General features: G+C 42.2%; 1 protein-coding gene across 6 annotated transcripts in view; it reads right to left on the minus strand.

The window, feature by feature from the left end:
- Positions 1–25,769, minus strand: part of celf6 (CUGBP Elav-like family member 6) — an 889,174-nt gene that overhangs the window by 65,033 nt on the left and 798,372 nt on the right. For all 6 annotated transcript variants that reach the window (XR_007246473.2, XM_048520803.2, XM_048520804.2 and 3 more), the window contains 4 exons: positions 16,316–16,459; positions 14,943–15,087; positions 10,334–10,483; positions 5,935–5,997 (listed from right to left, as the gene is read on the minus strand). Coding sequence is in view for 5 of the 6 variants with exons in the window: in XM_048520803.2 (XP_048376760.1) it covers positions 5,935–5,997; positions 10,334–10,483; positions 14,943–15,087; positions 16,316–16,459 (502 nt within the window). In the remaining variant the exon portion in view is untranslated. The remainder of the gene's footprint in view (positions 1–5,934; positions 5,998–10,333; positions 10,484–14,942; positions 15,088–16,315; positions 16,460–25,769) is intronic.

Genomic DNA, 25,769 nt, shown 5'->3' on the forward strand with positions numbered 1-25,769 from the left:
AATGCAGCACATGCATATGTTCCTTCTGTCTACAATGAATAGGGCCCTGTGTTTTAATATACCTGTCTTTCTGACTACATGAGATTGTGAGTCTGACTGATTATCCTAAATTGTTTGTCAGCATAATCTTTTGCGCATGCAGGATAATTTAGTAATTGTTGTCTAATTGCAGTATTACTTGTAAAGCTGGACTTTACGCTTCGAGTTTGTGCAAATGAGGACTGTTTGAGTATAGCCAGTACTATACTTGTTGCAACAGCTGAAGGGGTACACTATTTGATGCAACCTGCCTGTCTTTGGGACTTTTGGCATACTGGCCTAGCATTGCACTGGTAATGAAATTCAGGTTCCATGTCATCCACTTGTGGGATGCGCAGAGTATCTTTTTGGCTTGACAACTGCATCCTGTTAGTGGTGGTCTGGCCAAATGGTTGGGCGGATTACTATACCCAATTTTGAGAAGACTTTTCACATCTGTAACGAGGGATTCCTTTACATTTGTGAAGACCTGACAGGACTTTGGTATCAACAGCAATGCAGTGCCCACATACTTCTTTGACAGTGCCAGTCTATTCAACAACAAACCCCTCAAGGAAGCTGTGGATTGCAGTACCAGATCATGGTCATCATGAGCCACCTCAGTCGTGTGAACCTATATTCACTGAACTAATGGGCAAAGCAACCCCATGCAGTTTGGTTGTTTTAACAACACCAAATGGACAGTGTTGCCATTTGTACCAACATCTGGTTGGTAATATAGGTCTGACTGAGAAATAAGTTAATTAGGTAGGATAGAAATTAGTTAGTTAATTAGTCATATAAAAAATATGTTTGACAATAGAGAATCACTTAAGAGTGAAACATTAAAAGACATAATTGGCAAGGAAGACTGGGAAGGTTCTTTTTAAAATGAAGGTATACTTAGAAGGGGACTTGGTGACCGGACAAATATACTATTCACATACTTTATCAGAGAGCTGTACAGCACAGAAACAAACTCTTTAGTCCTATTCATCCAAGACGACCAGATAATCCTAAATTAACCCAGTACCATTTACCAGTGTTTGGCCCATATCCATCTAAACCCCTCCCATTCATGTACCCATCCGGATGCCTTTTAAATGTTGTAATTGTACCAGCCTCCACCACTTGCCCTGGCAGCTCATTGCAAACGTGCACCACCCTCTGTGTGAAAAAGGTGCCCCTTAGGTCCCTTTTAAATCTTTTCCCTCCCACCTTAAACCTATTTCCTCTAGTTTTGGACTCCCCTATCCTGTAAAAGGACCTTGGCAATTCAACTCATTCATGCTCCTCATGATCTTAAAGACCTCTACAAGGTCACCTGTCAGCCTCTGACACTCCATGGAAAATAATCCCAGGCTATTCAGCCTCTCCCTGTAGCTCAAACCCTCCAACCCTGGCAACATCCTTGGTAAATCTTTTCTGAACCCTTTTGAGTTTAACAACATCCTTCCCACAGCAGGCAGTCCAGAACTGAATGCAATATTCCAAAAGTGGCCTAACCAATGACATGTACAGCTGCAAAATGGCCTCCCAATTCCTATATTCAATGCAATGACCAATAAAGGCAAGCGTAACAAACGCCTCCTTCACTCCCCTGTCTACCTGTGACTCCACCTTTATTGTCAGTGATCCCTTGCAGATGAGGATGATTTTCTTCCACTCTCGGGCTATCACAGGCTGTGCTACATTTGGGGCAGATGGTGGTCACAGACAGGTGGTGGTCACTGAAAGGGGTGGGTAGGGCATTGGTGTCGCAGTCGCTGATTTCTCCTGGCGTCCATTTTTTCCCCAATGGCAAGTCTCGAGATGCACAACACCTTCCTGTACGTTCCTCCTCCATTTTAGATGGCCCTGGGCCAGTGATTCCCAGGTGTCTGCGGAAATGTTGTATTTCGCCAGTGAGGCCTTGACAATATCACTGAAATGCTTCACCCAAACACCTGGGGCATGCCTGTATTTTTACAGCTGGGAGTAGAGCAATTGCTTGGGGAGTCTACTATCAGTCATGGGAATGATATGCCCAGCCCCTCGTAGCTGATCAAGGGGGTCAGTGCCTCAATGCTGGGGATGTTGGCCCGGTCAACGACGCTGGTGTTTGTATGTCTTTCTTCACAGCGGGTTCACAGGTTCTTGAGCCGGCAGCATTGGTGGTCCTGCTCCAGTGCCTTGAGGTGCCTGATGTAGACAGTGCATGTCCCAGAGCCACATGGGAGGGTGGGAACCACCACAGGTCTGTAAACCATCAGCTTAGTATCAGATCTGATGTTATTGTTCTCGAACACCCTTTCCACAGGTGGATAAAGGCTGCGCTAACAAACTGGAGGTCTCTTCATCGATACCTTCTTTGGTCGAGGTATTGGAGGTGGTCAATGTTCTCAAAGGCCTCCCCATGAACCTTGATGATCAGGGGTTTACTCCACAGTGCCAGGACAGGTTAACGAAGGACTTTCGTCTTGTGGATTTTCAAAGAGAGACGCATGCTCTCATATGCCTCCATAAAAGGTGCTGACAATAGTCTGGCGTACATCCTTGGAAATTATGCACATCTAAGCATCATCTGCCTACTGCACTGAACTACGGTCTTCACCCCAAGGTCTCTTTGTTTGACAACACTCCCAGAACACTACTATTAAATATTTAAGTCCTGCCCTGTTTAGCCTTACAAAAATGGAATACCTCATATTTATATAAGTTAAACTACATATGCCACTCCTAAGCCCATCGGCCCATCTGATCAAGGTCTATCATTGGGACGAAGAGAGACAAGGCAACATCATACTTAACAGTATAACTAAAATGTTAACTACAGGAGAAATACTGGAGCCATCCAATTGATAAAAGATCAAAAAGATCAAAAAGATCCTTATCGTACGATTGCATTAGAAATCAGGTTAAGACAAAAATCAGATGCTCTGAGAGAAAAAAAAACTTTACTGATAAACTTTGAACAAATGATCATTTTTAGACTGAAAGAATAAAACAGATATTTATATAACAGCATAAAACTTCTCAAATAAATTTACTGGATAAAAGTTCAACTTTGTAAAGGAACTTACATGGAGTAATCCGAACCTAACTAACCTTAACCAAGTAATTAGGGAATAATGCTAAATGATGTAACATTACGCCAAAGTAAGATAAATTGAAATAGAAAGTTGATATCCACCCTTAAAAACAACAGGAGGAATTCAAAAATATAAAAATAAGACCTTTTCACCGAAATGTCAAAAATATTAGGGACCCTCAGATAATACATCTCAAACTTGGGGGGCCCAGTGGCCCAATGTTTAGCGCTGCTGCCTCACAGCACCAGGACTCCGGTTCAATTCCACCCTTAGACATCTGTCTGTGTAGAGTTTGTACATCCTCCCCAGGTCTATATAGGTTTCTTCCATGCGCTCCAGTTTCCTCCCACACTCCAAAGTTGAACAAGTTAGGGGGATTAGCCATGCTAAATTGCCCATAATGTCCAGGGATGTTTAGGCTAGATGGATTTGCCATAGGAAATGCAGGGTTACAGGAATAGGGTTGAGTTTGGATGAGGTGCTCTCTAGAGGGTTGGTATGGAATCCATGGGCCAAATGCTCTGCTCCCACACGGTAATGATGCTATGGATTCTCTCCGCTGGGAGAAAGTTCACAGGCTATTTGTAGGAACATAACATTCTCAAACAGGTTCTTTCTAAGTTGGATAGATATGTCAATTCTGCAAACTCAAAGCTAACTGCTTGTGGGATTGACTAGCTTGAATCAGCAGACAGAAGGTATCAGGGAAATTCCTTTGATCCAAATTAGCTGTAGATATTCATAAAAACTACAAGACATTTCAGCATGGATTCCATGAGAATGGTGTGTTTGATGGAATGATATTTAACCTCCTGCCCTTTGCGTAATTCTAATATGTAACTGATGTATTACATCAGCTGCATGTTGAGAATTTTCTTCCATTTCTTAATGGGGTCCAGCTTGTATTCAAGTCACATTTGAAATGGAACAGTCAAATTAACTCCTTTTCCTTGACATTCTGATTCAGTATTTGGCTAGGGCATTTCTCTGCTGCAAACCAGAACTTGACCATGACGAGTCAATTTAACCTGGAAGGGTAAGACAATGCAAAGGTTTGAGCAACATGTGACGTTAGCATTTCTATGCTCCACTATGCAGTGGCAACATGAACAGAATGGATAACAAGTCAAAAAGGCATTTTGCTGGTCACCCAGATGAGTAATGTAGTATATGAATTTCAATGTTGATGTAATGCCAACTAGGTAGGCTGAAAGTCACAAGGACTGTATATTAGACAGTATGTCCCTTCTCCTGTCCACACTGAGACAAAGTATTGACTCTAGCCAAACTGTTCACATTTCAAAACCTTCCACTACCATGTCAAATATTTGATGCCATTCTGTGATTAGACAATGTTTGCTAAACAAACTTGAGATTGTTAAAAAACAATGCTGATAACTAATTTAGGATTGTCAACTGGGCTTGCAGTATGGTGTATCTACATAATACATGAGTCTGTTCTTTGCATTCAGAAAGATCAAGTGCACCCATCGCAGCTGTATCAATTCAGTTAAACAAATGACAGCCATTTTCTCTTAATTCTTGGGACAATACCTTGATCAATCAATGACAACCTGCCTGTTTTTAAATTTATACAAAACTTGGTAGTTAACTGTCATTCATCACCAACCGGTGCATTTTCCATGACACATCACCATCAAACAGATTTTATGTGCCAACTAGTTAACATTCTCCTGTCATATAAATGTTGGTTCTCCCCTTAAATTTGTATTCTTGGAAATTGTCAGATGAGTGTGAAGGAAAAAGTTTCAATAAATTGTCTTTATTTCTGTAATTCTACAGCATATATAATTAAAGTCCTTGGTTTTTGATAACATCATTATTTTTATATTGTGGGACAAACATGAAAATCAAATCACCTTCACATTACAATGATGCCATCAAAACTGATCAAGACAAGGGTGTTTCAGTGTTTCATGCAAACAATAACTTATTAATGTCCCTTCAAGGCAGTAAACTCAAAATATTCCTTTCAGTTTGCAATGTCACAAACTGAGGTCATTGCTTTATAACTGCTTTTCAGCTATTTTTGCAGCTTTTTGTTCACCATTCCTCAGAGGGTTGATTCTTGCACTGGAGGGGCAGAGTCCCACTTGCAATTTTCCTAAACAACCACTGATCAGATGCAAAGTGCCCAGTGGTCTGTTTAAACAGAGCTGCTCTAACCCTCACTCACTAGCCACAGATGTCCAATGCGAGTGACCAAACAACAATGACAGGCATGAATTTTAACTAATTTGTCTGTTGTTGCCCTGGTGCACATCAGCTGATGCCAAATGTTTCTAACTAATGGCTCAGTTCAGCAAACACAACACAGATCTCGAATCAGACTCCTTCTGGTCTGTCTGGCTGGTTTGCTGTTGCTTAACACAGTTGCACACTCAGAATGAGACAACAAAGGAAAGCATTCAGCCAGTTGGACTAAGCTGTCATAAATATTTTCCCTCCAAGTATTTTATCTTTTGTAAGTTACTGTTATTAACATCCTACTACCTTTCAGGTGGTGCACCCAATATCATTTCAAACGTCCTGAGAAAATAAAAGTACAAGGATATGGTAGAAAAAAAATCTGATGGCAGCCCTTTTCTCTCTGCAACCATTTCCAATCAACTCCCCCATGCCCATCTCATACAAACTGCTTGTTACAATGTTGCTTGCCTTTCCCTACTAATGTAACACCAAACTAGATTTTCATAACCAACAGAACTGAGATAAAACCACACACAAACACACACACACACACACACACACACACACACACACACACACACACACACACACACACACACACACACACAGTAATTAAGAATGCAATATTAATGACCTGTATAGTGTTGCATGCCTGCGTAAGCTTGCTGTAAGGGATCGGCCACTGTTGGACTTTGTGCTAGGGAGAAAAAGACGAAGGAGAAGCAGAGAATGAATAAGGCAGATTTGTCAGTGTAAAATACAGGACGGAAGTGCAATAATACCTTTTTAAGCAGAATGGAGCCATGTCAAGGGAGCGAGAGAGACAGCGAGCGAGCAAGAGAGGGAGGAGAAAGATTGAAGCTGTGCCCAAAGGCATAGTTTCTTTCACACATAATCACAAGAACTCAAAATACAAAGGCATAAATCTAGAAGCACACATATTATACATTATCTGCACATGATCTAATGGGAGGGTTTCAATTTGGATTCCAGAGAGATGTTTCCAGTTGTTTGGTCTTGCTTTCTTTGGCTGAGGGGATAAACGTATTGTGGAACAGTTAGAAGTATCCACTCATGATATCTCAGCTATCACAAGAGTGGGACAAGCTTGATAGACCAACTAGCCTTTTACCCTCTCTTATTTTGATAGGTTCATTTCCTACAAGGAATGTGAGCCAATACAATGTATCTTTCCTGTTTTTTATGTCTTGATTGTAAACAGCCAATGCATTCACTTTTCAACCCAAGCTTCAATCATCAATTTGTCTCTGAATTCACCGGGTCTTCAACTGGGGACAGCCTGGCCTTGTCAAATCCACAACCTTTTCTTCACATTTTCTGAATTGTGCATTGACCAATGGCATTTGTTGTGATTTTCCTAAAGCCAAGAAATCTAAAAAGGCCAATAGACAGGAGTGAGGAAATCACTATTCGCTAAATTTAGCAATTATGTAGTGATTTAGTGCTTAATGTTTGATAGAACGGAGTACAATCTGGTATCTTACAGGATATAAGTCAACCTGGTATTTCACAGAATGGGTCACACTGGATCAAACAGAATGTCAGATCATTGAAAATAATTTAATACATTGTAATTCCTTAAGATGGAATTTGACAAGACCCAAGACAATGTAATTTTGATTTCAAATACACAGTTAAGCAGTCAATAAAATGTTCTTGGACACCATGTGCCAGTAGAATAAAAGTCACAGAATGATGGCTTAATAACACACAGAAGTATGTGATGAATAGTAATGACTTGTAGAAATTTAATGGCTATTGAAAACAAGTAGACATAAAACTTTCATCTGAATCATCAGTTTGAAATGGGATTTGAGTTGAAAGCCACTTGTAAAATGTGGAACCTCAATTCCTTACGTACTTACAGTAAAAAAATTTATTAACCTGAACTCTCACTGAACTGGTCTCTTAGGTTTTCTACCAATTCAGAAACAATGTCTCTTGAATTTGGGCTCAAAGTCAGGCACCACAACTTGAACAGATAGACATTCCATTCCCATTTATAAGTGAACAAAAAGAGGTCAGCGAGTCTGTAGGTTGATTTGGATATCTTGCACAGAAAAAGAAAAAGACATTCTGGCCCATTGTGCTTCTGCTGGCTTTGGAGAAAAATTCGACCCATCCTGTTTCCTGTTTCCACAAAGTCCTGCAAATGTTTGCTTTGGGAGTCCATATTCAATTGCTTTTTGAATGTTATGATTGAGCATCCTTCGAGACAGCATGCATAATCTTGTATACAGAGCACTACAGTTATCACTTGGGACAGACATAGCTGAACTGGGGACACCATATGCTAGGAAGAGAATAGATGTCCTGGACATGTAGGCATTAAACAGTGGGAGGAAGGAACAAAATGCAACAGATAAATTATGTGAAACCAGTAGCAGAAATGCGGCACTCTCTTTTACTACACCTCCCACCTGCTCCGGAAGCAGTGGAACACAGACAATTGGGGTTGACTTCTGACTTCTAATGAAGTCAGAGAATAAATATTTGAAACAACACTTGTGTGTCAGTTCCTGTAAAAGGTGCCTGCATATCAATTCTCCAAATCTGGTCAATTTTTTTTTGCTGTCAAATAAATGAGTTTCTAATTGAAATCCATTTTGGTGCTTTTCCCCAGTACTGCCTGATAATAGTAATTGTTCTTTCTGTCAATAACAGGCTGTGTTTTGTTTTACAACCTTTACAGAATAGGACTTGAGCAGCTCAGTCATTTTTCTTTACGTGTTTGAAGCGAGTTCTTCTTAGAAGACAGAATTTATTTCAAGTTGGTAGTCTATTTTTAATCAAGCAATCTATCAACGCATCTTCCCATCAATAAATCTATCTCAGTTCTGTCTTGCCATGCATCCAATTATCAAAGTAATCTATTTATCTATCTTGACAATTCATCCAGGCTGACAATTCATCTAATCATTCATCCATTGATCTATCTAGATAATTCTGCACAGCAGCTTTCAATCAAGGCTTTCCCTATACCTTTTTTCCCCTATTTGGCTAATCCATCTATCTGATGTATCTATCTGATCTACACATCTGTCTAGACTGTGCAATATAATGTAGCCTTCCACCTTTCCATCAAACCATTCATCTAGATATTCTATTTAACCAGTTATTTCTTAATATTGTCAATCCATTCATTTCCTATATTTCTCTCTGACCATGTATATGCTTATTTCTCAGTATAGCTATCCATTTATCCCTCTATCTCTCAATCTAACAATGTGTCTACCTAGCCAACTCCCCAGTCATTCATCCATCTATTTATTTAATCCATTTATTCATCCATTCTTTAGGCAGCTAATACGTCTACAAAACCATCGGCTTCTTAAAAAAAATGTGAATGCATATCAAAGTAGACAAGCGACTGGACCAGATCATAGACCATTAATTGAGACCGGCCAAAACTTTTCTGCTTCAAAGCAGCTGTTTGATACAAAATAGGTTCAGGCTGTGCTGACTTATAACCTCAATTACTTTTAAGCAAATAAATTGCGTCTAATTATACCATTTAAAAATCCATTTGACTGATAGTTTCTATTTTAATGAGATACAGTTGCATTCTATCGCTGCAATTTTGCGCTCAATGATTGTAATTATGGAAGAGTTCTAAGTTGTATTAGTTGGTTTATGAAAATGAACACATCTTATTAAACTGAGCCAAGCGTAGCTCAGTAACTTCACAGTGAGGAGAAACAAGTACAAACTTGAATAATGAATGAAAATTGCTCTACCTTAATTAAAAATTACACCTCTTAGAAAAACCTAGGCAAACATATTCACATGAAGTACACAGACACTTTGAGAGTGCAGGAAAGCCATGGCTTGCCTGAAGCAAGACCAAATGCGCAAGATGACTTAGTCTCTGGTTAAGTGGCACACAGTGACATCCAAAGTCACTGGGGCGGGGGCACACATCAAAAATGGTCATTTATGATGCACAAGATCTCTTTTTACTTGTTTAATGCATATGGTACGTTACATTGTGTCTCAGCTAGAAAATGAAACATGACATATTTTCACATTGTGGGAGTGGGGCTGGAGAATAATTCCTCTGTCAATATTTAATACTGCAAGATGGCAAGCATTGCTCTCATATTTCATATTACTGCTCCCTGTTGCCAGTGGAGCTCTCTAAGGAGGGCTGAATTTTGCAAATTTTCTCTGTTACATGCAGCCATGGCTACAACTCCAACCAGTATTTTTAGCTGTGAATGTGTTCTCCACTGAAGATGTTGTCACACGTTGGTGCCCAGATTGGCTCCTTACCCTAGTAATGCTGCAGTGTACATTCTCCTTCTCCCTGTATGCAGCAGAGAAAATAAAAGGACCAAGCAAAGCTCTGCACTCTGTGATCAGACCTTGAAATGCGAACTCTGTACAGGGCAGCAAACTGTTAGTGGACAAAGTTGCTCTTGTAAATTTCTGATGTAAAAATACCATTGATCTGTCAATGCACAGTCAATGGGAATATTATACAAAGCACTCTCACATCGACATTTTTTGATATATCATCTTAGAGTGGATGTTCCTGGACTTACATCTTGCTATTCTGATTATTGGCACAGGGACAAGTGAGTAAAGATTGCCCAGAAAAGATGCCAATCATTTATTTAGATAGTTGGGAAAGCTGGTGGCCACTCATACTGGCATGTGCTTTTTTTCCTCTTGCCTGATTTTCTTGTTTTCACTGCACCTTGGCATTTTGGAATATCTAAATGCAGGGCAGGGAAAATCCACCTTCTTCATTTATAGATGCTTCATGGTCAGACAAGCCTTCTGTCTCTTGCTCGCGCTCTCACAACTAGACTTTCTCTGTTAGACTATTTCTGATTGGCTCCAAAAGACATTACAGTAGGTTTTCTTACCAAAAAAAATAGCTTCGCTTTCCATCCAGTGTGCATTTTTTTAAAAATTGTGCTTCATAACTCTAGTTTTAAGTCTCCCACCCACACAAACCCCTCAAAAATCAAATGTCTATACATCTATGATTGTTTTCTAGCACTCACCTGGATACGGGTGAATGCCATTGGCATAAATAGTATCAGATGCTGGTTGCCCATTAGTCTGTGGTGGCATGGCGCTAAACCCATTGACTCCAATGGGGGTAGCTATGCTGGGTACAGCTGCTGCATTGATGCCAGGAGGGGTACTGGTGCCTATAGAAGAAAATGAACAACAATCTGTGAACAAAATGCATTCCTGTAAGCATAAGCCTGAAGCAAAATGAGGCTGCTTATTCATACTCTCTGCCGTTTATCTCCTTACGAGGCTGCTGGACACTTTTACATGAGTAATATGATATGATCACATCACTTCCCTATTTGTAATAAATTAAGACCAATTAGTAGAATTGCTATTGCATTGAGCTGATAGCTGTTTTGGCATAGTGGTACTGTTCATATCTCTGAGCCAAGAGGCCTGGTTTCAGTTCCTATCTCCTCCAGAAGTATTTCACAACATATCTCATCAGGTTGATTAAAAAAAATCTAGTATCTTTGAGCTGAGATTAGGACAAACAAAGGAGATATCTGGAGTAATGTTTTCAAAGGGCATAACAATAGAACAGAATAGGACAGAACATAATATTAAAGTGAAGCACAGGATCAGACACGTATCAATTTAATTGTAACATTTAGTAAAACACTTTTCGAGATTGACAGCTGGAAACATAATAAGGTATTTACCAGTACATTTAAGATATCAATACAAACAATATATATAAACATGGGCAAACATGAATTGATTAGGGAGATCCAATGTGGATTTCTCGAGGGAAAGCCATGTTTATTTGATCTGCTGCAGTCTTCAAGAAGTATCAAGATAATTCTATTAATATGGAGTACTTCGGCTTGTGAGGTGCTGCATTTTAGTAGGAAGAACATGGAGGCAAAATATAACGTAAAGGACAAAATTCTAAAGGATGTGTAGGAGCAGAGAGACCTGGATGGTACTTGTGCATGAGTCATTAAAGACTGGAGGACAGGTTGAGAGAACTGTTAATAAAGCATTTAGTATTGCAGGCTGCAGCGGCATCGAAGAGCAAGGAGGTTAAGCTGAACTTTTATTAGCTAAGGCCTCACTAGCATCTAATGTACTGTGTAGAGTTCTGGAAGCCTTTCTTGAGGAAGGGCATAAACATATCGGGGAGATTACAGAAAAGGATAGCAAGAATGGTAGCTATGATGAAAATTTCAGTCATGGAAATAAATTTCCATGAGCTTCCATGTTGAAGACAGGAGTGGAAATCTGACTGAACTCTTCAAAATCATGAGGTGACTGGGTAGAGTAAATACATCTTCCCAGTTGTGGAAGGATTAAGAATGCAAGGATACAGATTATATAGTTAGGATGAAAAACAAAAGTGTTATGAAAAACCATATTTTCACACTGCAAGTGGTTAGGATCTGGAAGGCACTGCCTGAAGGTGTAATTGAGGCATTCAAATAGGAATCAGACTGCTATTTGAAAAGGACGGATGTGCAGGGTTACATTTGGAGAGCTAACACAGACATAATGGGACCAACGGTCTCCTGCGTTGTAACAACTGTGTGGTTCTGTGAATTTAGGTATATGGTTGCTAAATTTGAGAGGACACCAGAATACGTTGAAATTGGTAAAATAAAAATGCTTGTCAGAAGGAGCTAGAGTCTACAATGGGATAGTGGTAGGTTAAATAAGACCATAAGACATAGGGGTGGATGTGACACAAGATATGAATTTGTTTAATTTGGCAGGAAAAATGGAAAGATAGCATATTTTTTGAATGAAGAACACTTGCAGGACTTTAGATAGAGGGATTTGAATGTCCCGGTACATGAATTAGTGTGCAGCAAGTGATAAGGAAAGCAAATGGAGGGTTTGCAAAAGGAATAGATGATAAAAACATGGAGGTTTTACCGTAGCTGCATGGACTTTTGGAGCACTATGTGCAGCTTTGGTCTTCTTCTCCTTGTGTTCCAAATGGTTCAATGAATGTTCATTTGTTTTATTCAGGGAATGAAGCATTCATCTAATGAAAAAAGTTTGAACATGTTCGGCCTCTATCCATCAGAGTTAAGCAAATGAGAGGTGATCTTACTGAAACACAGACATTTCTGAGGGAAATTGGTAGGGTGGTTCCAGGAACACATACACCCTTGTGGGAGTGGATAGAACTATGATATGCAATTTAAGAATGAGTGGTTCTTTTTAAGATGGAGATAGGATAATTTTCTGAGGAAGGGTCACTGGAGCCAAAATGTTAACTCTGATTTTCTCTTCACAGAGGCTGCCAGACCTGCTGAGCTTTTCCAGCAACTTCTGTTTTTGTTCCTGTGTGGGATAATTTTCCTTCTCACATACGGTTATCATTATACTTTTAAACCTTTTATTCATAGAATGTTTGGAGTAGACCAGCATTTATCATCATCTCTGACTGCTCCTGAGAAGGTGGTGGTGAGTCACCTTTTGAGCTGCTGTTGTTCATGCGATTTAAGGACACCCACAGTGCTAAGAGGGAGTGAGTTCCATGATTTTAACCCAGTGACAGTGAAGAAACAGTGAAATGGATCCAAGTCAGGAGAGTGCATGGGTGGGGAACAGGAACCTACAGGGAGTGAGCTGGCTGTTGCTTTTTGTCCGTATTTGTTAACCATCGTCCTTGTCTTTCTTTGTGGCGGAAATCGCTTTAGATACAGAGGGTGGCATGGTGGCTCAGTGGTTAGCACTGCTGCTTTACAGTGCCAGGGACCCAGGTTCGATTCTGCCTTTGGGCAACTGCCTGTGTAGTGTTTGCACATTCTCCAGTGTTTGCATGGGTGCTCCGGTTTCTTCCCATAGTCCAAAGATGTGCGGTTAAGTGGATTGACCATGCTAAGTTACACATAGTGTGATGGTTTGGTGGGTTAGTCATGGGAAAAGCGAAGTTATAAGGATAGGATAGGATAGCGGGTGGGTCTGGGTGAGATGGTCTTCAGAGGGTCAGTATAGACTTTCAGAATCCCTACAGGCCATTCAGCCTACTGAGTCTACACCTTCTGTCCAAAGAGCATCCCAATAGATGCGAGAGTGAATTGTACAGAATATTGACAGATAAAGGAAAGGAGGGGTTTATGAGGTTCAACCAGTAAAGAGGAGTTAAGAATACAACCAAATCAGGCATGATCTTATCAAATGTGGATGAGCCTGGAGGGCTGAATGGCCTATTCCTGCTTCTAAATCTTATATTCCTACCTTCTACATAACAAAGATGAATTTCATCTTACAGCTGCACCAGTTAATTTGTTAAAGTTAAATCATTACATAACATTGGCCTTGTAAAACACAAGAACCCTGGGTAGTGTTGTCGAACAGAGACCCAGGGGTTTGGGTACATAGTTCTTTGAACATTGCTTCACAGGTAGACAGGGTGGTTAAGAAGGTGTTTAGTATGTTTGCCTTCATCGCTCAGCCCTTTGAGTATAGGAGTTGGGATGACATGGTGAGGTTGTACAGGATGCTAGCAAGGCCATTTTTGGAGTACTGCGTACTGGTCACCCTGTTATGAGAAAGATATCATTAAACTGGAGAGGGTTCAGAAGAGATTTATAAGGCTGTTGCCCAGACTGGAGGGTTTGCATTATAAGGAGAGGCAGGATAGGCTGGGACTCTTTTCCACCGGAGCATAGAAGGTTGACGGCTGACCTTATCGAGGTTTATAAAATCATGATAAGTGAATATAGATAGGTGAACAGCAAAGGTATTTTCCCAGGGTAGGGGAGTCCAATACTAGAAAGCATATTTTTAAGGAGAGAGGAGAAAGAATTAAGAGAGACCGGAGGGGCAACTTTTTCACGTAGATGGTCATTTGTGTGTGGAATGAACTGTAAGAGGAAGTGGTAAACACAGGAACAGTTACAACATTTAAAAGACATTTTGACAGGTACATGAATAGGAAAAGTTTTGATGGGTGTGGGCCAAACGCTGGCAAATGGAACTAATTTAGTTCAGTGAACTTGGTCAGCATGGGCAAATTGGACCAAAGGGCCTGTTTCCATGCTATATGACTCTATAACACATATTTTTAGATATCCGCACTCCACACTTAGAGCAACACGTAGACACCACACCATAGGACAGGAATATTGGCTTTGAAAGAAACACCATTTAGATTAACCAGAATACTACCTGGACTCCAAGAATGAGATTGCAAAGCAAGGTTATGTATTTCCTGGTGTTTATAAGGCTAAATGACCTTTTTTTACAATCATTTATTCATAGGATATGGGTATCACTGGCTAGGCCAGCATTTATTGCCCGTCCCTTGTTGCCTAGGGAGAGTCAACCACATTGCAGGTAAAGATGGCAGTTTCCCTCCCTCAAAAGGAGGATCATGAACCAGTTGGCTCTTTTTGACAATGACTTTTTGTCTTTTTGACTTTTAATTCCAGATTCCCTGTTGAAGTCAAATTCCACCCCCTGCCACGTTAAGATTTCAACCCAAGTCGCCAGAACATTGCTTGGGGTCTCTGGATTAACAAGCCCATGGCAATACTATTAGGCCACCCTGTTAATCCATGTTACTAAAGGGGAACAAAGGGTACACACATTGAGGATCACTAAGTGAGAGTGGGATGCCAGTCTGGGTAATTGATTTACCTGATGACGGTGTCATTGGCGTTGCAACCAGCCCATTCACATTGAAAGCTGCCATCTGCTGCATCTGAGCCGCCGCAATAGCAGCCATCGGATTCAAGTAGGTGCCCTGCGCTGCCGCCATTAGAGCCGCTTGTTGCTGCATCAACTGAAAGAGAATGTACACAGGACTTTTTCACAGAGAGCGATCTTTTCCCTTCGCTGCAAGTTGCTCGCATCTCGGTTGACTCCAAGAACCGGGGCCCCTCGGCACTCACTGTAACATTGCACCGAGAAGCAAAATCTCTTCTCTCCACCAGGTCCCTCCCTCAACTTCACCTCAACCTGATCCTTGGCTAGAAATGCCATCAAGGTGCAAGAGGACCGAAGCAGGTTTAACATTCCCTGGGATTGGAAGCAGTGAAGGCTGGTGTTATTAATCAACAACAGATAGACTGTTGAACGATCCATGCCTGTGCAAAATGAGCCTGATTTGACTGGAATAATTTTGTGACAGAGCAGATTGAAGAAACTGAGTGGGAGCAGCTGCCATACACTAATGACAGGGAAGAAATTATCTGAACAATACAGGGGTAATTTAAGCAACAAAAGATCTGCACGTGTACCGTATGGTTTTAAAAGTAAACAAAAGGCTGAGAATGATCAGTAAATTCTTCACTCTTATACTTTAGCTCCAATTCAATTGGACAAGTGACACAAGCATTCTATTATTTCATAGGTTAACACTCTTAAATGTTTATTTTTGCCCCTGTAGTTTCAGCATGAAAATAGATAGTGCATCTCAGATTCTGAGCCAGGACCACCCAATGTGAAGATTTCATCGCTCAGCAGTTTGTAGCTTGCGCTATTTTGATAAGAGGTATTGGGATGCTCAGAACACGTTGACCAATTTATCAGCTGTCTTGTGAAGAGGCACCAGGGAAACCTGAGCTACTTTTCACCCGACCACAGAAGATTAACCAATGGTCTGATGGAACGGTTTCAAACATGCTGGGTTTTTTGTCCAGTTAGAAACATGATGTGCAAGCATCTGAGAGCTGGCAACCTAGGACATAAATGGAAGATTAGCACTAAAGGGTCAAAGTAAGAGGTTTGAAGGAATTCTCCAGATGCAAAGGGCATTTCCAGTGCACAATCCTGAAAGAGTACATATGACATTCATACCCAAAGTGGGCTTGTGATTAAATGAATATCATTCTGAAAAATGGGGTGGGGGCTGTGAAATGACATGAAAGCGATGGGCTGAGTATTCTCCTCTACTTCTAATTGATTCTGAGCTGTAAGGTCACTGCACTAAGAGCCAAAGTAAACTCATCACATCAGCTGTGCCCTATTTCTTTGCCTATTACAGCTGGCATGACATTGGGTCTACCTACCGCTTGAGTGTACGCTCCATATGCGCCAAACTGGATTGCCATCGGATTAAAGATGCCAAGCTGCCCTGCCATCTGGTGCATGCGTCGCAGAGTGCGTTCCTTATCTGTGTCTGCAAATTTTACCACCAGGCTGGACGATGCCCCCTGGAAGAAGGGAGAGAGATGTTCAGGAGGAAAGGAAACTCTTGGCTGGCATGGGTTTCTACTTATTTGACAGATTTGTAATGCTGTGGAATTATACTCTTGAACTCCAACATCCTTTACCTGTTTTGTTAATGAAAGAGAACGTTGGCAATGATGACACCTGCAGAATAACATACCGTAAAATTTGTCTTTGATCATCTGAGGCTTAAGTACTGAAGATTGATAAGTTAAAACATTGCAGTGAAATCTGACCCTCTCTTAAAATCACTGTACCACCTGTCCATTTTTGCAACTGCTTACCCATTCTTTTATATTTTATATTTTTGACTCAAATCAAGCAACTGATAATCCGAAAAAAACCTCAGGAGTGTATAAATCTCAGCTGCACAGAAGAAAGATAGAAGTGGGCAATTGGGAGAACCCACTTTTGATAAGCGGGAGTTTGATGTATGAGGCACACTAGGCAAAGATTATGACACACATTCATCAATGATATTGCACTCTCGTCAATGCATCTAACCAGCTCAAACAAGCTAATGTCTTTCTTATGAATTAATTCAGCAGGGGCTCGCTGGGTAGCACTCTAGAGGGTTCTGAGCTCAAAATTGGTTTCAACGATTGGATTACAAAATCCAGAGGAAATATTGAAAATATAAAGTAAACCAGGAAGTGCTGCATTGTTGGAGGTTTAGTTGGACAGATAGCAGGTAGATTGTTGGTGCAAATCACCATTGTAGAATCCCTACAGTGTGGAAGCGAGCCATTCAGTCCATCGAGTTCATACCAACCCTCTGAAGAGTATTCCACCCAGACCAAACCCATTCCTGTAACCCTTCATTTCCCCATGACTAATCTACCTAGCCTACACATCCCTAGACACTATGGGCAGTTTAGCATGGCCAATCCACCCAATGTACACATTTTTGGATTGTGGGAGGGAACCTATGCAGACACGGGGAGAATGTGCAAACTGCACACAGACAGTCACCTGAGGGTGGAATCGAACCTGGGCCCCGATACAGTGAGGCAGCAGTGCTAATCGCTGAGCACCGTGCTGCCCTACTGTATTTTCCCATCAGGTAGTACAGAAGGGTCCACTCTCCTCTGATTTGTGTAAATAAAGCTTCCATGTTTAACAACAATTTAATTTGCATTTATCTTTCTGGTGTTCTTTCATCATTTTAATATTTATAATTACAATTTTTATTCACACATTACAATTATCACCATAGTGTTACACCTTTCGTGACCTGAAGGCATCCCAAAGTGTTTTATAGCCATTGAGGTACTTTCTGTAGTGCAATCACTATTGCAATTTAAGAGACATGGCAACCAATTTGCAAACAGCAAGTTCCCACAACACTAATCTGACAGCAATCCGTGACCTGTTGTCGGCCGAGGGATATCTGTTGGCCAGGTCACTGGTTGACAGATTCCCAGATCTGTTCATTTCATCATAGAATGCAATCATGTAATTCCGACAGTGTCGAAGCAGGCCATTCAGCCCATTGAGTCCACACCAACCCTCTGACTAGCTTTCCAAAACCCCCCATCGCCGCCCCCACCCCCACCCCACCCCCGGCCATCATATCCCTGTGACCCTGCATTTGCCATGGCCAATTCACTTAACCTGCACATCTTTAGATTGTGGGAGGATAAGTGTCGTGGGATCTTCCATGTGGAGTGAAGATGAGGTCCAGATATCAAGTCACGTCTCAGCGGAATGAATGCACTTCCAACAATCCTGCATTTGTTCCGTTCTGCACTGGATTCTTTAGATTTTCAGCTCTAGTCTCTGGAGTAAGACTTGAATCTTTATTGCAAAGGGACTCATGTACAGAAGTTATAACGCCTTCAGTTGTATAGAGGCATGGTGAGACCACGCCTGGGAGTGCTGTGTGCAGTTTTGACCTCCTTAACTAAAGGGTGATTTTATTTTTTTTTCCTTTATCTTTCAGGAAATGAGGGTGTTGCTGGCTAGTCCAGCATTTATTGCCCATTCCTAATTGCTCAGAAATCAGTTGAGTTAACCACATTGCTGTGGGTCTGGAGTCACATGTAGGTCAGACCAGGTAAAGATGGCAGATTTCCTCCCCTGAAGGACATCAGTGAACCAGATTTTTTTTTTGATAATTGACAATAGATTCATGATTGTCATTAGATTCTTACTTTTTTATAATTCATTTAAGGGATGTGGTCATCATTGGCTGGGCCAGAATCTATTGTCCATCCTCAGTTACCCTTGAGAATTTGGTGGTAAGATGTTCTTTTGAAATGCTACACTCCATCTGGTAGGTAGACCCATACTAACATTCGGCAGGGGGGGGGCATGTTCCAGAATTTTGCTCCAGCGACAATGATGGACATATTTCCAAGTCAAGATTTTGAGTTGCCTGGAAGGGAATGTGCAGGAGGTGGTGTTTCTATGTATCTTCTTCCCTTGACTTTCTAGGTTGCAAGTGGTTGTGGGTTTGGAAGGTGCTGTGTTAGAAATTGATGAATTTCTGTCGTACACCTTGTGGATGGTACAAATTGCTGCTAAAGGGAGTGAATATTTATTGTTGTGTCAATGAAGTGGATTGCTTTATCTGTGATGGAGTCAAGCTTCTCGAATGGTGTTGGAATTGCACTCATCCATGCAATGGGGACTTGTCCATTGTACTCCTGTCTTGCGCCTTGTACATCATGGATACTTTTTGGGGAGTCAGGAGGTATGTTAATTACTGCAGGATTCCTAGTCTTTGCCCTGCTCTTGTAACTATTGTATATACGTGGTTAACTTGGTTCAGTTTATAATCAGTGGTAACCCCCAGGATATTAATAATTGGGAATTCAGTGATGGTAATGCCATTAAATGTCAAAGGATAGATGGGTAAACTTGATTTTAATCAGTGATGGTGGTGTGAATTTTACTTGTCACTTGTCAGTTTAAAACCGGATATTGTCCAGATTTTGTTGCATTTGAACATGGACTGCTCGAGTAGTGGAGGAGTCATGAATGGTGCTGAACATTGCACAATCAATCATTGGCGAACATCTCCACTTCTGACCTTGTGGTGGATGGAAGGTCATTGCTGAAAATGGCTGGGCCTAAGACACTACCCTGAGGAACTCCTGCAGAGATGTCCTGCGCTGACCTCCAACAACCAACCATCTTCCTATGTGTCAGGTATGTCTCTAACCAGGTGTCAATTTTCCCCTGATTCGCTAGGACTCCTTGACACACACTCAGTCAAATATGGCCTTGATGTCAAAGGAAGTCACTCTCACCTTATCTCCATGTTTGAACCAAGGCTGTAATGAGATTAGGAGCTGAGTGACCCTGGTAGAACCCAAACTGGGTGTCACTGACCAGGTTATTACTGAGCAGCTGCTGGTCGATAGCACTGTTGGTGACACCTTCCATTATTTTACTAATGATGGAGAGTAGGCTATTGGAATGGTAATCAACTGGGTTAGATTTGTCTTGCTTTGTGTACACAGGACACAACTGGTCAATTTTTCACATTAACATCTATCTGACAATGTTGTTGCCGAACGAGAACAGCTAGGCCGGTGACAGCTTCTGGAGCACAAGTCTTCAGTGCAGTTGCTGGAATGTTGTCAAGGCCCATAGTCATTGTGGGATCAAGTGTCTTTGGAAATCTTGTGATATCAGATGGAGTGAATTCAGTTGGCTAAAGAGCTGCATCTGTGATGCTAGGGACCTCTGGAGGAGGCCAAAATGGATTGCCTACTTGGCTGGACACTGCTGTAAAATGTTTAAGTGTTATCTTTTGCACTGTAATATTAGACTATCCCATCATGGAGGATCCATAAATACCCCCATCCTCATTCTCCAATGGGTTGTTTAATTGTCTACGACCATTCCCAACCGAATGTGGCAGGGTTGCAGAATATAGGTCTGATCTGTTGGTTCTGCAATCACTTGGCTGTATCTATCACTTGCTGCTTATGCTGTTTGGCACACAAACAGTCCTGTGTTGTCGTTCTCCAGATCAATACCTCACTTTTTCTAGGTATGTTTGGGGCTGCTCCTGGCTTGGCCTCCTGCACTTTTCAATGAACTCTTGGTTTGATCCCCTGGCTTGATAGTAATGATAGAATAACAGCAATGCCAGGCCATGAAGTTGCAGATTTTGTTTGACTCTGTGGCTGCTGATGGTCGTCAACGCCTCATGTATGCCCAATCTTGAATGGTTAAATCCAAAGTCTATCCCATTTATTTTTTTGATAGCACCATTTGTCACAATGGAGGATATTCTCAACCTGAAGACAGGACTTAGTTTCCACAATGACTGCAGGAGACAGATTGCAGAGGATGATGTCAAATATTATTTGCCTTCTTCTTGATGGGGAGGGAGGACTCTACAATCAGAGGACAGTCTCAGAATGAGAAATTGGCCAAATAGAACTGAGATGAGGAGGAATTAATTCACTCAGAAGATGTTGAATCTCTGAAACTATCTACCCCAGAGGGCAGTGAAAGTTCAGTTACTGAGCATTTTCAAGGCACGGATGGATAGACTTCTGGATATTACAGATAAAGGGATATAAGGATAGAGCAGACAAATGGCATCAAGGTAGATGATCAGCCATGAATCTAATTGAATGACAGCACAGATATGAAGGGCTGAATGGCATACTCCTGTTTATATTTCATATGAACTTTCAACCTTCTTTTGGAGAAGCAATACCATTTAGTGATGGAGGTAGGACCTCATAAAAAGACCTGAATGTAGTTAAGAACACAAACTTTTCCATTCCTCAGGCACATATTGTCTGGGCCAGTACTGAGCATTTAGATTACAGCAGAGTGTACCATGCTTCCAGTAGAGTGTCATGCTTCAAATGATCCCAGAATAAGAATGAGTATGAGACTTTCATACCCTCAGGTTGGTCGACACTAGTGATGGTACATTGTGACCATGATTCTTAAAAGTGTAGTGGCATATTAAACTTTTAAAGATGTACTGACTGAGAGATATCATCTGCCACAGGTAAAATGGTGACAGGAGGGGAACACAGCAATTGTGGCAATTAATTGTCCACTTAAAGACCTCAACAAGCCTCCTACCTCCTCCATCACCTCTTAAAATAGGAGACAGGTTAGGGCAGGCAAGAATGAAATTTCTAGGTGCCATGCTCCTTTATACCAGAGGGTCATAGAGTCATACAGCATAGAAACAAATCCTTCAGTCCAACTCATCCATGCTGACCAGGTTTACTAAACTAAACTATGTTTTCCCGTACCCATCTAAAGCTTTCGTATTCATGTTCCTGTCCAAAATGTCTTTTAAATGCTGTAACTGTGCCTGCATCTACAACTTGCTCTGGCAGTTCATTTCCAAATACACACACCCTTTGCGAGTAAAAAGTTGTCCCTCAGGTCCCTTTCATTCAATATTTCCACTCCATTCAATATTTGGACTCCCCTATTCTTCAGAAAAGATCCTTGCCTTATCCAAGCCCCTCGTGATTTTATGAGCAAATGGAAGGTCATGGAGTCAAAGTCATAGCATGGAAATAGACCCTTCAGTCCAACCAGTCCATGCCAAGCATAATTCCAAACTACACTAGTCCCACCTGCCTGTGCTTAGTGCATGTTCCTCCAAACATTTCCCGTTCATGTACTTATCCAAATGTCTTCTAAATGTTTTAAATCCTTTGAGAGATCACTGCACACACAAAGCACTCGCGGTGTAAAAGGTAGCCTCTCATGTCCTTTTTAAACCTTCCTCCTCTCACCTTAAAAATATGCCCCTTGAGTCTTGAAGTCACCTGTTGCAGGGAAAAGACACACACTATTCACCCTATCTGTATCCCACATTATCTTATAAACCTCTATAAAAGGTCACCCCTAGACCTTCCAGCGAAGAAAGTCCTAGCATATCTAGCCTCTCCTTTTAACTCGAACTCTCTGGCCCTAGTAACATCCTTGTAAATCTTTTCTGCATGCTCTTCAAAAAAATACTTTCTTTCCTATAGCAGGGAGACCAGAGCTGCACACAGTACTCTAAAAACAGCCTTACCAATGTCCTGTGAAGCTGCAACATGGTGTCTTAATTCCTATATGCAACCTCCAATCCAGCTGGTAGATGATGGTAAAGTTTCTCCCATGGGTTCTGTTTCCACATTATAAAAATAATTTTACTTTAAAGAGTGCTTAATTGTCTGTATGAATCTTTGAAATATCCGGAGATCCTGGAAGTTGCTCTACAAACGCAAGTCATTTTGTTTCATTTCACTTTGCCTCATTGACTGTGGCATCAGTTTGAAAAGGCAACAGCTTTTCACTTCTTTAATTATTAGCATGTCAAGTAATGGGATAAGATTAAGAGCACTGTCAAAAGAATCATTTCTCAGAAACCTTCAACCTCTGATTTGGAAAAGCAAATCTGTGCAAACTGAAAGACATGAATTTATCAGTGTTGGCAGAGAGAAAAGAAAATTAATTTATTTTCTTCCCTCTGTCACCCGCTTCCAGACCAGACTGGAGTCCACAGCCTCCTGAAACATATGGACCTGATCGGAGTGTGAATGAGATAGCCTCCTTAATTAGGAAGCTTCTGCAGCCCCTGGGATTAAAGTTACTAACTTAAAAGATCAGCCAACAAGAGACTTTCATGCAGTGAGTAGAGTGCTACCATCAGTGTTTCATGAATACAAGACTCTTTCTGCCATATGCTCCTCTATTCCATTGACACCAATATTTCAACAACAGCCAAGCTTGGAGCACAACTAGATCAGTGCTGAAACTTTCCTCAAGATTAGTCAAAGCACAACCAAACACACATGATACAGCCTATTCACTTGAATGAATCAGCTATTGAGTATAAAAATCTTTCTGCAGGATGTTGCTTGGATCTTCCAATTTCTGCCTGCAAGGCTATACAGGATGTCAGTGAGGCTACTTTTGGAGTACTGTGTACAGTTCTGGTCACCCTGATGTAGGAATGGTATAATTAAGCTGGAAAGGGAGCACAAAAAATTTACAAGGATGTTACCCAAGCCTGGACGGTTTGAGGTATAAGGAGAGACAGGATAGGCTTGGGACTGGATTCCCTGGAGCATAAAGAGGTTGAGGAGTGACCTTCATAGATGCTTATAAAATGATGGGGGAATACATATGGTGAATAGTAAAAGCCCTTTTTCCAGGTTCAGTGAGTCCAAAAACTAGAGGGCATAATTTTAAAAAGCAGTGGTAATCAGAAAAGGGAAGTGAGTACCAAATTTGAAAATGATCAGAATTTGTAGAGCAGCAAGAGCTGGATAGTAGGAATAATTGTACTTGAACCAGCACAGTCTACATGGAAAGAGTCACATCCTGTTTTGCCATGTGGTTCTGTAATTTTTGTTGCGCTGTCTTTCTATGCTACCATTAGGACTGAGATGAGGAAAAAAAAACTTCACCCAGAGAGTATGGGAACTGCAGATGCTGGAGAATCCAAGATAATAAAATGTGAGGCTGGATGAACACAGCAGGCCAAGTAGCATCTCAGGAGCACAAAAGCTGACGTTTCGGGCCTAGACCCTTCATCAGAGAGGGGGATGGGGTGAGGGTTCTGGAATAAATATGGAGAGAGGGGGAGGCGGACCGAAGATGGAGAGAAAAGAAGATAGGTGGAGAGAGTATAGGTGGGGAGGTAGGGAGGGGATAGGTCAGTCCAGGGAAGACGGACAGGTCAAGGAGGTGGGATGAGGTTAGTAGGTAGATGGGGGTGCGGCTTGGGGTGGGAGGAAGGGATGGGTGAGAGGAAGAACAGGTTAGGGAGGCAGAGACACGTTGGACTGGTTTTGGGATGCAGTGGGTGAAGGGGAAGAGCTGGGCTGGTTGTGTGGTGCAGTGGGGGGGAGGGGATGAACTGGGCTGGTTTAGGGATGCGGTGGGGGAGGGGAGATTTTGAAACTGGTCAAGTCCACATTGATACCGTTAGGCTGCAGGGTTCCCAGGCGGAATATGAGTTGCTGTTCCTGCACCCTTTGGGTGGCATCATTGTGGCACTGCAGGAGGCCCATGATGGACATGTCATCTAAAGAATGGGAGGGGGAGTGGAAACGGTTTGCGACTGGGAGGTGCAGTTGTTTGTTGCGAACTGAGCGGAGGTGTTCTGCAAAGCAGTCCCCAAGCCTCCGCTTGGTTTCCCCAATGTAGAGGAAGCCACACCGGGTACAGTGGTTGCAGTATACCACATTGGCAGATGTGCAGGTGAACCTCTGCTTAATGTGAAAAGTCATCTTGGGGTCTGGGATAGGGGTGAGGGAGGAGGTGTGGTGGCAAGTGTAGCATTTCCTGCGGTTGCAGGGGAAGGTGCCGGGTGTGGTGGGGTTGGAGGGCAGTGTGGAGCGAACAAGGGAGTCACGGAGAGAGTGGTCTCTCCGGAAAGCAGACAGGGGTGGGGATGGAAAAATGTCTTGGGTGGTGGGGTTGGATTGTAGATGGCGGAAGTGTCGGAGGATGATGCGTTGTATCCGGAGGTTGGTGGGGTGGTGTGTGAGAACGAGGGATCCTCTTAGGGCGGTTGTGGCGGGGGCGGGGTGTGAGGGATGTGTGGCGGGAAATACGGGAGACGCGGTCAAGGGCGTTCTCGATCACTGTGGGGGAAAGTTGCGGTCCTTGAAGAACTTGGACATCTGGGATGTGCGGGAGTGGAATGTCTTATCGTGGGAGCAGATGCGGCGGAGGCGGAGGAATTGGGAATAGGTGATGGAATTTTTGCAGGAGGGTGGGTGGGAGGAGGTGTATTCTAGATAGCTGTGGGAGTCGGTGGGCTTGAAATGGACATCAGTTACAAGCTGGTTGCCTGAGATGGAGACTGAGAGGTCCAGGAAGGTGAGGGATGTGCTGGAGATGGCCCAGGTGAACTGAAGGTGAACTCCCACTTCCTACAGACTAAGGGGGTGGCCATGGGCACCCGCATGGGCCCCAGCTATGCCTGCCTCTTTGTAGGTTACGTGGAACAGTCCCTCTTCCGCACCTACACAGGCCCCAAACCCCACCTCTTCCTCCGGTACATAGATGACTGTATCGGCGCCGCCTCTTGCTCCCCAGAGGAGCTCGAACAGTTCATCCACTTCACCAACACCTTCCACCCCAACCTTCAGTTCACCTGGGCCATCTCCAGCACATCCCTCACCTTCCTGGACCTCTCAGTCTCCATCTCAGGCAACCAGCTTGTAACTGATGTCCATTTCAAGCCCACCGACTCCCACAGCTACCTAGAATACACCTCCTCCCACCCACCCTCCTGCAAAAATTCCATCACCTATTCCCAATTCCTCCGCCTCCGCCGCATCTGCTCCCACGATA

The sequence above is a fragment of the Stegostoma tigrinum genome, chromosome 36 (genome assembly GCF_030684315.1).
Source record: "Stegostoma tigrinum isolate sSteTig4 chromosome 36, sSteTig4.hap1, whole genome shotgun sequence".
Lineage (NCBI taxonomy): Eukaryota > Metazoa > Chordata > Chondrichthyes > Orectolobiformes > Stegostomatidae > Stegostoma > Stegostoma tigrinum.